At 37.5% G+C, this 15,334-nt stretch overlaps 2 protein-coding genes across 2 annotated transcripts; both read left to right on the forward strand.

Moving 5' to 3' along the window:
* The first annotated feature begins 7,271 nt into the window (after window positions 1–7,271).
* On the forward strand, window positions 7,272–8,269 carry LOC131006272 (CRS2-associated factor 2, mitochondrial-like). The gene is made up of 4 exons (XM_057933464.1): window positions 7,272–7,489; window positions 7,562–7,787; window positions 7,860–7,987; window positions 8,069–8,269. The coding sequence occupies exons 1-4, from the start codon at window positions 7,463–7,465 to the stop codon at window positions 8,144–8,146; spliced, it is 459 nt and encodes a 152-aa protein (XP_057789447.1). The 5' UTR covers window positions 7,272–7,462; the 3' UTR covers window positions 8,147–8,269.
* Window positions 8,270–12,822: 4,553 nt separating this feature from the next.
* Window positions 12,823–15,334, forward strand: LOC131006262 (laccase-15-like). The gene is made up of 6 exons (XM_057933446.1): window positions 12,823–12,990; window positions 13,067–13,218; window positions 13,371–13,615; window positions 13,699–13,827; window positions 13,936–14,880; window positions 14,970–15,334. Exons 1-6 carry the CDS (start codon window positions 12,898–12,900, stop codon window positions 15,125–15,127), a joined length of 1,722 nt encoding a protein of 573 aa, XP_057789429.1. The 5' UTR covers window positions 12,823–12,897; the 3' UTR covers window positions 15,128–15,334.

Genomic DNA, 15,334 nt, shown 5'->3' on the forward strand with positions numbered 1-15,334 from the left:
CATCGATGACCACTCGAGAAAGGTGTGGGTTTACTTCTTGAGACACAAGTCAGAGGTGTTCGAGGCGTTCAAGAAGTGGAAGGCCATGGTGGAAAATGAAACTGGCTTACGGATAAAGAAGTTGAGATCCGATAATGGTGGAGAATACGAAGATATGGCGTTCAAGAAATTTTGTTACCAGGATGGCATCAAGTTAGAAAGGACGTTGCCAGGGACACCACAACAAAATGGAGTTGCAGAACGCATGAACCGGACGTTGACAGAAAGAGCTAGGAGCATGAGGATACATGCAGGACTGCCAACACAATTTTGGGCAGAAGCTGTCAACACAGCGGCATATCTCGTTAACCATGGGCCATCTGTACCATTGGAGTACAGAATACCTGAGGAAGTTTGGAGCGGCAAAGAAATTAAACTTTCTCACTTGAAAGTATTTGGTTGTGTCGCGTATGTACACATTAGTGATAATGCCAGGAGTAAGCTCGACTCCAAATCACTAAAATGTACTTTCATTGGATATGGTGGAGATGAGTTCGGGTACCGTTTTTGGGATGACAAAAACAGGAAGGTCATTCGAAGCAGGAATGTCATATTCAATGAAAATGTGATGTACAAGGACAGGAATGCAGTGCAGTCCACCGACACAACAAGTGACGATCCAACATACGTTGATCCAGATGATACTGCAGAGTGCAGTACATCAAAGCAAACAGATGAAGGTTTGCAGACGGAGGAGCCCAACTCTGAGGCTGATCCACCACAGTCTCCAGTTCCAGCTCCAACTCCTATACCCAGGAGGTCATCTCGACCTCATGTTCCAAACAGGAAGTACATGAATCAAATGTTACTGACCGATGCTGGTGAACCTGAATTCTATGAAGAAGCATGTCAAGTCGGAGATTCTGTCAAGTGGGAGCTTGCAATGAAAGAAGAGATAAAATCTCTTATCTCTAATATGACGTGGGAACTAGTTGAGTTGCCCAAAGGAAAGAAAGCTCTACACAACAAATGGGTGTACAGAATCAAAGAAGAGCATGATGGTTCAAAGCGATATAAGGCAAGATTGGTAGTCAAAGGTTTCCAACAGGAAGAAGGAATTGACTACACAGATATCTTTGCTCCGGTTGTAAAGTTGACAACAATCCGGTCGGTCCTGAGTATTGTCGCAACGGAGGACTTGCATCTAGAGCAGTTAGATGTGAAAACTGCTTTCCTCAATGGTGACTTAGAGGAGGAAATATACATGCAACAACCAGATGGATTCTCTGTCAAAGGAAAGGAGAAGCTGGTGTGCAAGTTGAAAAAGAGCCTGTATGGCTTGAAGCAAGCTCCGAAGCAATGGTACAAGAAGTTTGATGGATTCATGCAGAAAAATGGCTACATGAAGTGCAATGCTGACCATTGTTGTTACTTCAAGAGGTTCGAGTCCAGCTATATCATCTTGCTACTTTATGTTGATGACATGTTAGTAGCCGGCTCAGACTTGAACGAAATCAAGAAGTTGAAAAGACAGCTTTCAGCGGAGTTCGAGATGAAGGACTTAGGAGAAGCAAAGCAAATTCTTGGGATGAGAATTTACAGAGACAAGCAAAAAGGTGTTTTGCAGTTGTCTCAGGCCAACTACGTCAATCGAATCTTGCAAAGATTCAACATGAGCAGTGCTAAGCCGGTTAGCTCAGCATTAGCTAACCATTTCCGCCTATCCAAAGAGCACTCTCCAAAGACTAAGGAGGAAAGAGACTTCATGGCTAAAATTCCTTACGCCTCAGCCATTGGAAGTCTGATGTATGCCATGGTCTGTACTAGACCAGATATCGCTCATGCAGTGGGAGTTGTGAGCAGATTTATGGCAAATCCAGGAAAGCAGCATTGGGAAGCAGTAAAGTGGATATTGAGATATCTACGTGGATCTACTGATAGATGCTTATGCTTTCGACGAGGTGATGTAGCACTACAAGGTTTTGTAGATGCAGATTTTGCCGGTGAGGTAGATCGCAGGAGAAGCACTACCGGTTATGTCTTTACTGTTGGCACGACTGCTGTTAGTTGGATCTCGCAGATACAAAAGATTGTTGCTTTATCCACTACAGAAGCAGAGTACGTGGCAATCACCGAGGCTAGCAAAGAAATGATCTGGTTACAAGGGTTGTTGGCAGAATTGGGTTTTGATCAGACGAAGAATGTCTTGCACAGCGATAGTCAGAGTGCGATACATCTGGCAAAGAATTCAGCATTTCATTCTAGAACAAAGCATATTGGACTTCGTTATCATTTCATCAGATCTCTGTTGGAGGATGAGGTGTTAATTCTTGAAAAGATCCAAGGAGCTCAAAATCCAGCCGACATGCTTACAAAGGCAGTAACCATTGATAAATTGAAGTTGTGCTCAGCTTCAATTGGTTTGCTAGAATGACAAAGACAGAAAGGCTGTTGCGTTGATCGAGGTGTGAAGACAGATTGAAATCAGTCTTCAAGTGGGAGATTGTTAGTAAAAAAATGGAAGTAGGCTGCCACCAACCTTCTTCACCAACCACCTCCACCATTTTGCCACCTACCACCATCTGCCACCTACCACCTCTCATCCCCTATAAAATCCTTCCTCGCAGCAGCATCACAACACACCAAATACAACTATCAAACAAAGCTTTCAGCTAAGAAAGATAGAGAGAGAAATAGAGAGAGAAAATTCTTGTGAGAGAAAACTTCAGTGTGGAAGTTATACACGAGTGATAAAAGTGAGTTGAGAGATAGCCTCTGCGTAGGCATATACAAAATACAGTGTGGTATTTTTGTTGTACTCCTCCTTTTGAGATTCTCTAATATATTGGTGTGGGTCCGTGGACGTAGGCAGTTTGGCCGAACCACGTTAAAAATATCGGTGTCATTTTTTCTTCTCGTTTCATATCGGTCGATATCCACAATATTGAGTCACACTTGATCCCGGGCGGAATTAGTTGCGTCTAATTTCCCAACAGTTGCACCTTCTTGTTTTGCGCTCCAACAAATTCCATGGAGAGGTGAGATGTCACAACATGAGCTGGCCAGATCTCCAAATTCTAGATATATCTTCCAATCAGTTCAGCGGAAATCTGGAATCAATAAACTTTTCTAGTTGGAAAACAATGATGCTACAGAGTGATGAACAATTGAGGTTCGGCAATTCAGTTGTCGTTTACTCACAATTGTGGACTTCATTAACAGTCACATTAACCATGAAAGGGATAAATTCAGAGTTTCACACGATTTGGTCAGAGTTTGGTATCATGGATTTCTCTTGCAATAATTTCGGAGGAGCAATACCAAATGCAATCGGTGATCTAACCTCACTTCATCAGCTCAACCTCTCCCACAATTCCCTCAAAGGAAGCATCCCAAACTCATTTGGTGAATTGAGGAACCTCGAATCTCTCGATCTCTCTGGAAACCGACTGACGGGGTTGATCCCGGTGGAGCTTGCTGGGCTCACATTTCTTCAAGTCCTGAATCTTTCCTACAATAAGCTGGTTGGAGAGATCCCAAATGGCCGTCAGTTTCAAACATTTTCAGCTGATTCCTTCGAAGGAAATGCGGGGTTGTGTGGTTTCAATCTCAACATAAGCTGCAGTACTGATAGTGATGACAGTGATCATTTGTGGCCAGAAGAAGATGAAAACGGGGAAGAGAAGAGTGAGATCGAGTGGGAGTATGTATCTTCTGCGCTTGGTTATGTTGTGGGATTAGGAAGCATTGCATGGACGCTTTTATGCCGCAGAAGCTTCAGAGAAAGATATTTCGAGAAAATAGAAGAGATTGTTGACAAGATTTTCTACGAGAGAGCGAGGAGAAGAAGACATGAAAGAAGAAGAAAAAGAGTAGAGATGAGAAAAGAGATTAGGAGACAGGAGAGAACTTGATGATATAAACAAGGGTGTTTAGTGTTTGATGTAACTTTCATGTAATTTAAGCTGTAAAAGAGATTCTGTGTGTTGGTAATTAACTATGTCATTTTATTTTACGAGAATTAGCACATACTCCCTCCGTCCTGCGAGTCTTGACACGTTTGGGTTCGGCACGGGAATTAAGGAGTTGTAGATTAGTGTTTTAAGTGTGTAATTAATAAAGTATAAAATTGATAAAGTAGGAGAGAGAAGGTAATAAAAGTGATAAAGTATGAGAGAGAATATAATAAAGATGATAAAATAGGAGAGAGAAGGTAATAATTATTGCCCAAAAAGGAAACGTGTCAAGATTCGTGGGACGGCCCAAAAAGGAAAACGTGTCAAGACTCGCGGGACGGAGGGAGTATCAGATTTGTCTTGTTTAAGATATTCTAGGATTTCTCATTTGTTATTTTATTGTTACTAGGCATAGAAAGCCTGCATTGCACGCAATTTAATTAATTTATATAAATTAATTAATATAATTGAATAATTATCATACTATGAGAAGTCATACAAATTTTGCATTCGAAATGTATCACTTTATAATTGTAGAGGAATATTAATGTTAAAAAAATTTAAGATTTACCAATAATTAAAACAAAAAGAAAAATAAATGCGTAATCTTGCATTCAACTAATATTTCTCAAGATATCTAAACAAATAATTCTTTTACGTTCAAAAAGTGTTAATTTGCGTGTTCATACACTTGTGAGATCAAGTGTATGGAAAATAATAATTTATTTTTAGAAGAGTTATATTCCATACTCGTGTCCATAATTTACCTCCTCTTTTCTTCGACGAAGCTTCTCTAGCGTTTGGTTTAATGGATGAGATAGATATGATTGATAAGATTAATAGGATTTGAGGAGTGATTAAATAATGCACCCAACTTTTGAGTGATAAATAATCACTCAATTGCATGATTAGATGCGGGCCGTATTATCAATCGTGAATTCAATCATGTAAATCAAACACTTGATTAAGGTGAATTATTTTATCAATAATGTCTTATCACTCAAACCAAACACCTAGCATCTCTATGTTAAAGGAAAACCATAAATTTATTTTCTTTGATTTCTCTATTTTTGCATCCTACACTTGTATATTTTGTTATTAGTTTCTCCATAAATTTAATATTCCAACGCGTATGCTAAAATTAATAATTATATTAAATCTCTAATTAATTTCATTTTTTATAAAAAAAATTAATTAATATATTTATTATTTTGAATGAAATAATTTATTTTAAAATTAAATTATCAATATTTTGAATATATACTATTGCCAAAATCCTAAGATTGAAGATATACAATAATCAACTTCGAGTTAAATAATTATAAGATGGACTATATACAATAATTATTGTCAAAAATGATGAGAGAAGGTAATGTAGGTAAGGGGAAAAAATGCAAATCTTAAGTACATGTGGCAAATAAAACGATATTATTTTAGTCGAAACAAAGTCATTTTAATTATCTCATTATTTTTTATTTTTCCAAATCAACTTCAATTTGTAGGCAATTTTAAATTGACACAAAAACTTTGGTACAACTGGGTGTACCGTACAATCGAGTTAACATGTATCCATAATAGTGTTATTTATATAGTTCAGATCAAGATGCGGTGGGTTTGGATCATAATCTAAGTGTGGATGTAACCCGATTGTATGATATACCTAATTGTACCCAAGACAACCTCTTTTATTGAATGGGGAAAAAAGAGAAGCAAAAGTTGATGAATTCACGTCTCAAAAAAAATGATGAATTCAAATTCAAAATTTTAAGATCATATAGTATGGAATTGACCCTAAAACAAACACCAAAATAAATAAAATAAAATATTATAAACTCAAGCGGGTAGCAAAATATTATTCTATTTGCTGAAAAAAAGAAGTTAAAAAGGATATTTAGATGATTGATCGTTAACTACGAATGGTTGAAGAGATCATGCATGAAGTTGGGATATAAGAAATTAAAATTTAGTAATTGTCTCATTAATAGATTTAATTGATTCCTTTAAACTTATAAGTAAGCCAACTATTCTACCACATTGAATTAAGAATTAATTAGTTATCAATAGTCATAAATAAAAAAAATTAATGACACGAAAAAATTATTTTCCACGGCAGTTAAAAACGACTTCGTTTAATTAATTCATATAAATTTTCAATTATCAACACGATTATTACCAAAAAACTGAACATACTAGATATGAAAGTGAAATTAAAAAAATTGCAAACTTTCATTTAGAAACTTATATTCAATTATTAACCGTAACATTTAATACAAAACCAAATCTTGTAGACGTCTCATGAATTAAAATACATAAAACGGGTCAAGATTCGTATTAAATTTTGTATACAATAATATAATATATTTATGCTTGGATTTCGATCTTGACTTGTGGTGTGAATTTTGAAAGCGTGTAACCATTTCAATTTTAAAAGTTTTGAAGTAAAAAAAAAAGTGGATTTATTCTAAATATCAATTTTGCAGTCCCGAAAAATATCAATTTTGTTATAATTTGACAAAAGCATTTTAAGAATAATAATATATTTCATATTTTCGGGCTAGCCCAGCCCGGCCCAAAATATTTATACATAAAATACATTTTTTAGATGGGCTATGCTAGAAAAAAGCGGCCCAATTTTTTTGAACCAACTGCCAAGGGAGAAAGTGAACAGTAGGTGTTCGATCAATTGTCTGAACCAATACGCAATACTAGAGGAATTTATCCCGAATCGATCACTTACCCGTTGGCAAGCATGACGTGCCCACCACTGATGTGAATTCTTGTAAACTTGTTGCACATCATCATTCCACCACTCTCCTGCAACATATTTTTCCGAATTTAATTATACAAACTCTAAAATTCCAACACAGAATTTTAATTCGAGCTTGTATACCTAGTAAGATGGGAAGTTGAGCATGAGGCTTAGGGAAAGGAAAAGTGTGTGTCTTGGGCGGTAGAATGATGATGGCTTCATACACAGTAGCTCGAGACCAATCGATGTGGGTGTGACAAAATAAAGTGACTTCTTCGTCGGAGAGCAGCATTCGTTGTCGAAACCTTTTGCCGGGAGTAATAGGACGTCCTAAATTTTGACAAAATAAAAGGTGCGAAGAAAAGTAGATGAGAAACAAAAAATAAAGAAAATATCAGGAAGTGAAGAAACGGACTCTTACTAAAGTAGATTTAGTTAAAGGATGAAAATATTTGTAAAATTGAGAATAAAAATTGAAATGATCAATATATTTTGGGAGTTTATGTTCAGTGTCATAAACCATAATATATATGATAATGAATTTATTACATAATTCCTATTCTACTAGCCAATTACTGTCCTATCACTATCTTGCTGGAATTTTGAACTCAATTATAAGTCATGAAACATTTTCCCTTTTCTTGATGGATTGATGAGTTGGTAGCTAATTGTGATAGGAAGAGGAGGTGTTACGCATAACACACTTGAAGATATACACAGCCATTGGAAAAGGGCTGAGGCTGTGAGAATAAAGTGCTTGGGGGTGCCAACTCTTGACATGGACAACATTTGCTTCCATCTCGAGGTTTCAATCCCTCAAAACTCACCAACTTCCTCTCATTCTTATTAGCTAATGAGTGTTGCAGTGCGTTTGTAGGACAAGACTGGGGGAAAGATTATATACCGTTACATAAATATCCTCCTCCTATATCGTGGGCGTAACTATGACCCCAAGCAACGACCGCAGATTCCACTGATGTTGTGGAAGCCTTACGCACCGATATATCCCAAGCTAGTGAAGAATGTGGCTGATGGTCTAACATTTGAAGAAACTAAGGAGAAGCGAAACAGAGGACTTAGTTCTCCCCCTCTAATGAAACTCAGTAAACTACTTGTATATTTCTGAGATTTGAGAAAATCAGATTCTTGACATCGTCTCTTTTGTCACTTTGCAGCTAGAAATGGCGTGTACGTAAACGTGGTAGAGAGAGTGAGGACAGCATTTGAGAGTGACGATGTCGTGAGATTAGACTGCACTCACGCGGGCTCAAGCGATTGCAAGAAAATTGGTGTCAAACTAAGAGTATGAAAACAGATTTTGTTTCTGTCGATATTTGTATTTGTGAAGGAAGTTATGAAGCCTTGCTTTCCTTGTGTTATGTAGGATCTGGTTCCGTGTGTTCCTATCTTGTTCAAAGATGAGCAGATTATACTCTGGAAGGGAAAGAAAGAAGGTGAATGAGATGTTTACTGCTTTGCTTATGTTTGGAGTTTGGATCTTTTGAGTCAAGAATTGGATTAACTATGAGAATAGATATTGTGGTTCATGTATTCCCTCCGTCCCTGAAAAGTGTCATTTTTTTTATTTTCGTTCGTCTCTTAAAAATATATCTAGTTCTTAACTTGACCATACATTCCAAAAAATCTGGAAATGAAATGCTCAAAAAATGGTAGCCAGAGCGGACCGTCACTCACAAGGCCGCCAGAGCTGCCAAAGCTGACAGAACTGGCAATTACGCGCTGATAAGGCCGGCGCTGGCGACCTTGCGCGTAATAGCCTACATCTCCAGAACTTCAAAAAAAAACCAAGTTTGTTCAGAAATGCCAACTTCAGTACACAACTTCACAAAAAAACTAGTTTGTTTACATATTTCAAAAGCATCAGTTCAAACTTCAATCTTGACCATCTCCTGGAGCTCTAGCCACACTTTCTTAAGTTATCACCACATTAGTAGTTCTTCTTGGTCTTCCCTTGCCTCTGCCCCTAGTTGGAGGTTGAGAGGTGCTTCCTCGAGTGATTCTTCTCCCTTGGAAGTAGACATTTCCAGTTGCTAAGTTCGTGTAGACTCCATAGTAGAGGAATAGGTCGAAGGTGCTGCTGCAAAAAAGGGGGGAAAACAACAATAAACAATCTTCACCAACCAAAGCAAGGTAATAAAGAATTCAATGAGACCCTACTTGTTTGCCATCACACCAACGACCGAGAGAGTGGAGAATACTTTGAGGGACCACCAATACACTGTATACTTAGAAATTAACTTAGTCAATGGTAAAAATTGAAGCTTTTACAGTAGTATTGACTCTAGGAGATGGAATCTCTAAAAAATGGCAAGAAGAGAAGGAATTAGGTGGGGTGGAAAATTAGGGGTTTAGGTGAGGTGGAAAATTAAGATAATGTGACATTTTTTATATATAACGTAAGCAATAGAGCATTTTAAATTTCCACTCTTACCTGACACTACCACAGAGCATTTTAAATTTTCATTCGTACCTAACACTACCACAGTACCACCTAGGGCTGTAAATAAACAAAGCTACTCGCAAGCTATTCAAGATTCGGCTTGAAAAAAAAGCTCGTTAATTCGGAGATCAATTCGATAGTAAACGAGCAAAGCTCGAGCCTGACATTACTCGACTCGTTGAGCTTGCGAACATGTTTGGATTCGATTGTTCGTGAACATGTTTGCGAGCCTGTTCACAAACCTTCAGTCGAGCCTTCAATCGAATTAGTGCACAAGCCTTAAACAATTCGAGCTTGAGCTCTAGTAACACATTAATTTAAAAGCTTTTCTTAAATTTATAACGAATTCGAACTCGAACATCATATATACGAACATCTAACGAGTCGAGCTCGAACTTAAGTTCGACATTATCGAGCATCATCCGAACCAAGCTCGGTAAATGGGTGACGAACCGAGTTCGATCAACTCGAATCCAGCTCGAACACCCAAATATTAAAACGAGCCGAGCTCAAGCCTGCTAGTATTCGGCTCGGCTCGGCTCGTTTACAGCCCTAGTACACACATAGGAAAACAAGAGAAATGCGCACCAATTTAGAAATAGAGAAAACAGATCCCCAACTTGATGTACCACTTTATGTTCTATTTTTTAATTTTATTTATTTTCTTATATATTTTTTCTTCAATTTTAACTTTGTATGCTTTATTTTAATTTTGTGATTATTAACTAGGGTTTATTCCATCAATTTGGGATATATAATTATTTTTTATTATTTAATTTCACTTTTAATTATTAGCTAATTATAGGTTGATAAATTCAAAGTCATGATATATACTCCCTCTGTCCCGCTATTTATGGCACGTTTCTTTTTTACACGGAGATTAAGGAGAAGAAAATTAAGGGATTAATTGTGTGTTTAACAATTTGTTCATCACCAATTGTTCATTGAAAACTTATGCAAAACCAAAAACAAAAAATCGAAACACAATAATCTGCCCAGCTATTGAAACAAACTCAACAACAAAAGAGATATGCCCTGTTATTGAAGACAAGAGAAAAAAAAAATTTGAAACTCAGATTATCTACCCTTGGAACAAAGATATCTACACAAAATAAAACCTAGATATTGAAAATCCTATAAACCTCCCCCCACTGCAACTAATGAAAAAAAAATCATCAACATCTATAGCAAATCCTATTAATCTCCTAAAAAAAATCTCAACAATGACACCAGGACATTAGTCAGCGTCTGCATTCGTGCCCTAGGAGACAGATAATGGATTTCTGTGTAACAATTTTAATAAGGAATGTTGGTGGACGTCGTATTCCACCAAATAATTCCTGCAGAATTATCAAAAACTAATTAGTATAATGACAAGCAGGGTCGATTCCACAGAGAGCAGGTAAATCATTCAATTCCTTAAAATTTATATTTTTGGTGATGCCACCACGCCTTAATTTTGAGAAAATTAATTATAACTAAGAAAGCAATAAATCAAATAAGAATTTTGAAATTAATCAATAAAAAGGTAACTCGGCTCAAATAAATCCACACTAATTCAAAGCTCTGATCATCGACGCAAAGATTAATTAATCCCTATCAACCAACTAGTTATAGGATACCATGATACGCACTGACATACCCCAATTCCTACTTACTGTGTCCATAGACGGCTGGATACGCCAGTCCTGTCTATTTCCCTTATTAAAATATAACCTAGCCGGATACGCCAGTCATAGATTTAATATTCTAATAGCATTAAGAGGAAGGAACCCAGTTTAGACCAATTATCCTAGATACGCTAGTAATAATTAATCCACCAATTTATTCCTACTACGAACACGGTAGTTTTATCACTAATCAGCCATATTCCAACAATTACGGATTGGAGGTGCTAATTGACTGTAATCCAATTAAACCTAAGTTGGCCAGACTTAAATAAAATCATAATTATCTTTAAACCCTAGGAATAAATCGAAATCAATAGGAACCAATTTTAAAACCAATTAGGTCTCATAGATTGATAAATTAATGTTTCATTATTCTCGCCGAATTAAAAAGTAAACATCGAATAGGAAAATAAAAGTATTAAACTAAGAAGTAAAATAACAAAATCAAATTCCAATGTTGAATGATGAAACTTAAATCTGCACTCAGTGCTAAAGTCAACCTTCAAAGCCAACTAAACTAAACTAAACTAATGATTAAACTAATTCTTAAAAGTCAAACTATGTAAATTAAAGCAAAGTAGATATTGGAGAAGTGGCGGCTCCTTCTCTAAACGAGCATATATATATATATAGGGATTAAACCCCTAAAGTCGCCACCTTCTTAATCAACATGAGCTTCGGCCCCTAAAATATAAGTTCCAAACTAAAATAAGAGTTTTGGGCTCAATTAAATGTAAAATAATTAAGTCCAAGCCTAATCTCTAATTCTCTTCCGAAAGCATACGAACTCCATCAAATTCATGTCGTCATTGTCAAACTTCTTCCATCCATGAGCTTTCAACCATAATTCATGCAATTCCTACGCCAAAAACAGGTAACATCAAATATAATCCATGGCAGACAACACGAATATAAATAACTAAAACACACCCATCAAATGTTTTTTCTCATTTGAGCGTGTAGTAGCTACACCTAATGTACTCGACTCATATATTGTAGTTAGTAGCTATACCTAACCTTCAATAAGCATGTAAAATAAGCACCAGTTTATTGCGACGTTGAAATAAATAAATCAAAAGATTAGAATCAACCCCCACCCCCATATGCGCACCAGTTTACATAACTCGAGCTTCTCGTATGTCAGAAATTCACATTTATTGCGACCTTGAAATAAATAAATCAAAAGATTAGAATCAACCCCCACCCCCATACGCGCACCAGTTTACAGAACCCGAACTTCTCGGATGTCAGAAATTCACATTCATGCACGTGAAAGAATTAAATGAGAGGAGATGTAAAGGTAGAATCGACATTATAAATACGGAGAAGAGAAAAAGGAAATTAATTCTCCTACCTCGTATAGTGAACACCACCCACCAGTGGCGGATGCAGCTAGGAACATGGGGTGCAGCTCCATCCCCCAAAAAAAAAAAAATTAATAGTATTAATATTTATATATAAATTATTTTAGATTTAGTTTTTGCATCCCCAATTAAAAGTTTTAATCCAAAATAAAAGAGAAATTCAGTTTTTAAAATCCTAAATTCCATTGGCCCAACTAAAAAGAGAGCTCATCATCTCTTTCTTCTTCATTCTTTTGATCAAGCCCATCATTTAATCAATCAATTATCTCAGTTCTTAATTAAACAAAAAAGTTGCAAGTACACATTTTACATTTGGAATGTAGAGTTATTACTATTATATTTGTATTTTAGTAAAAAAAATGTCTAAAATGTGGAGGCCTCAAAAAAAAATTCAGCCCCTCGAAAAAATTCTAGCTCCACCAGTGTTTATAAGATTATTTTTTTCATAGGAAGCTTAAGGTTTTCATGCTGTGCTACCTTGGTATTATTATGGCTCCAGTCCATGCTTTAGTTCATCATAAGTTTAAAGTATGTATTGTTCCCCATGCATGCTACTAATATTAATTGATTTTGTTTTTTATTAATAGAAAGTCATGCACGTGAAAGAATTAAATACTCACGTACGTTAATTCAGAAATAAATGAGAGGAGATGTAAGGTAGAATCAACATTATAAATACGGAGAAGAAAAAGGAAATAAATACACACCACTGAGAAAAATGTTTTTTCATAGGAAGCTTAAGGTTTTCATGCTGTGCTACCTTGGTATCATTATGGCTCCAGTCCATGCTTTAGTTCATCATAAGTTTGAAGTATGTTCTAATAATATTAATTGATTTTGTTTTTTATTTATAGAAAAGGTAGCTAATTGGAAGTGTAAGTTTGCAGGTGAGAAGAACTTCACACACCAGACTATGCACCACCAAAAGCATGCTAACAGTAAACGGGCAATTCCCAGGGCCAACTATATATGCAAGAAGGGGAGAATTGGTAGTAGTCGATGTTATTAATCGTGCCGATGCAAATATTACTATCCATTGGTACGTCAAATTAAAGCATTTCAAACTCATATACTCCCTCCGTTTTTTATTAAGTGTCCTATTTTACTATCTTCCTTGTTTCTTAAAGCATTTGCATGAAACTGATCATATATCATCATATATAAGCATATATATATGGCGATCGATTTCAGGCATGGAGTAAAAATGCCGAGATATCCATGGACAGATGGCGTCAACGCTGTCACGCAGTGTCCTATTACTCCCGGCAAAAGCTTTCGACAACGAGTTCTGCTCTCCGACGAAGAAGGCACTTTGTTTTGGCACGCCCACATCGATTGGACTCGAGCTACTGTGTATGGAGCCATCATCATTCTACCGCCCAAGACACACACTTATCCTTTCCCTAAGCCTCATGCTGAATTTCCCATCTTACTAGGTATAATTAAAATTCTCGACCAATATTAATTAATTGTGTTGGAATTCTATCGATTCGGAATAATTAATAAATGTTGCATGCAGGAGAGTGGTGGAATGATGATGTGCAACAAGTTTACGAGGATTCTACAGAACTAGGAATCGGTGCCAAATTGTCTGATGCTTTCCTCATGAATGGTCAACCTGGCGACCTCTATCCCTGCTCAAAACAAGGTAAAATCCAAACAAATAGGAGTATGGAGCAAATGTATCGTCTTGACCGGGACAGAGGGAGGGAGTAAAAGTTTTACTAATTAATTTGGTTTGATGCAATTAATGCAGATACATTGAAGTTGAGTGTGGAGCCGGGCAAGACTTACCTGATCAGAATGGTTAATGCAATGATGAACTACATTATGTACTTCAAAATCAAGGACCACAACGTGACCGTGGTGGGGATGGACGGCGCCTACACGAAGCCGCTGAACACCGATCACATCGCCATCGCCCCCGGCCAGACCATAGATTTCCTTCTGGAAGCCAACCAGCCGCCCAGCCGTTATTACATGGCCGCCAGAGTATACGCCGGCCCCGAGTGGAAAACTTACATCCACACCACAGGAATCGTGGAGTACGTCGGTAACTACACCCGGCCGTCATCACTGGTGCTTCCATCTTTCCCTGAGATCGACGATGGGGTGGCCAGGTCCACCCATTTCAGCAACAGGCTCAGAAGCCTCGCCGACGACAACTACCCCATCAAAGTTCCTATGAACATCACCCACAACATGTTCGTCACTCTCTCCATCAATACGTGGCCCTGTCTCACAAATTCTTGCGTCCACGTCTTCGGGCTGCTGGCCAGCATGAACAACGTGACTATGTTGTTGCCCAAAACCCAAAATATTCTCGAGGCGTATTACAAAGGGATCAGAGGAGTTTTCACGACCAATTTCCCAGCGATGACACCAATAATATTCGACTTTACGCAAGGTTATAAGCCGGGGAATTTTGCGCCCGCCCATTTCGGAACGGCTGTGTACATGTTGGACTACAACTCGGAAGTCGAGATGGTGCTTCAAGGCACCAACTATGGCGTTGGCGATGGAATCGATCATCCCATGCATTTACATGGACACAGCTTCTATGTTCTCGGATCTGGATACGGGAACTTCGACCCAAACACGGATCCGCCAATCTTTAATCTCATTGACCCGCCGTTGGTGAACACGGTTGCCGTTCCAAGAAGTGGATGGAGCGCTATCAGATTTAAGGCTAACAATCCAGGTTCCATCTCCTTTTCCTTCATAAATTGTTAAGCAAAAGTCTCATAGCTTATTAAGTAATTAAAGTTGCATTAATATTATGGCGCGCAGGAGTGTGGTTCATGCACTGTCATTTCGAGCGTCATCACAGTTGGGGAATGAAGATGGCGTTCATCGTTAAGGACGGGGAAGCCCCCAATGAGAAGATGTTGCCTCCGCCCCCAGATATGCCCCGCTGTGAAGCGCCCCCTGCAGCCTCAACAATTTAGGATTAATTAATTATATCAATCCGCACGTATTGTAAAATTGAGTCTTACTTACACAAGGCTCACCATGATTCATAAGAAAACCAGCATGGGTTTCTTTTATTTAAACTAGGGTTATTTCTTCTAGTCCTTCCTTCTGTACACCATCAATGTTTCTTTAATTTTGTCATTTTAGTATGTCCACATAATATGTTCCCTTTTATTTTTAAA

Source organism: Salvia miltiorrhiza, chromosome 1, assembly GCF_028751815.1.
Source record: "Salvia miltiorrhiza cultivar Shanhuang (shh) chromosome 1, IMPLAD_Smil_shh, whole genome shotgun sequence".
In the NCBI taxonomy this organism is placed as follows: Eukaryota; Viridiplantae; Streptophyta; class Magnoliopsida; order Lamiales; family Lamiaceae; genus Salvia; species Salvia miltiorrhiza.

Bases quoted from the DNA above. Each gene is read 5' to 3' on its own strand.
- LOC131006262 (XM_057933446.1), top strand. From the start codon at position 12,898: ATGTTTTTTCATAGGAAGCTTAAGGTTTTCATGCTGTGCTACCTTGGT. The intron at 12,991-13,066 runs GTATGTTCTAAT...GTAAGTTTGCAG, and splicing joins TAGTTCATCATAAGTTTGAA to GTGAGAAGAACTTCACACAC. The intron at 14,881-14,969 runs GTTCCATCTCCT...TATGGCGCGCAG, and splicing joins ATTTAAGGCTAACAATCCAG to GAGTGTGGTTCATGCACTGT.
- LOC131006272 (XM_057933464.1), top strand. From the start codon at position 7,463: ATGGACAACATTTGCTTCCATCTCGAG. The intron at 7,490-7,561 runs GTTTCAATCCCT...GTGCGTTTGTAG, and splicing joins ACATTTGCTTCCATCTCGAG to GACAAGACTGGGGGAAAGAT. The intron at 7,788-7,859 runs GTAAACTACTTG...GTCACTTTGCAG, and splicing joins TCCCCCTCTAATGAAACTCA to CTAGAAATGGCGTGTACGTA.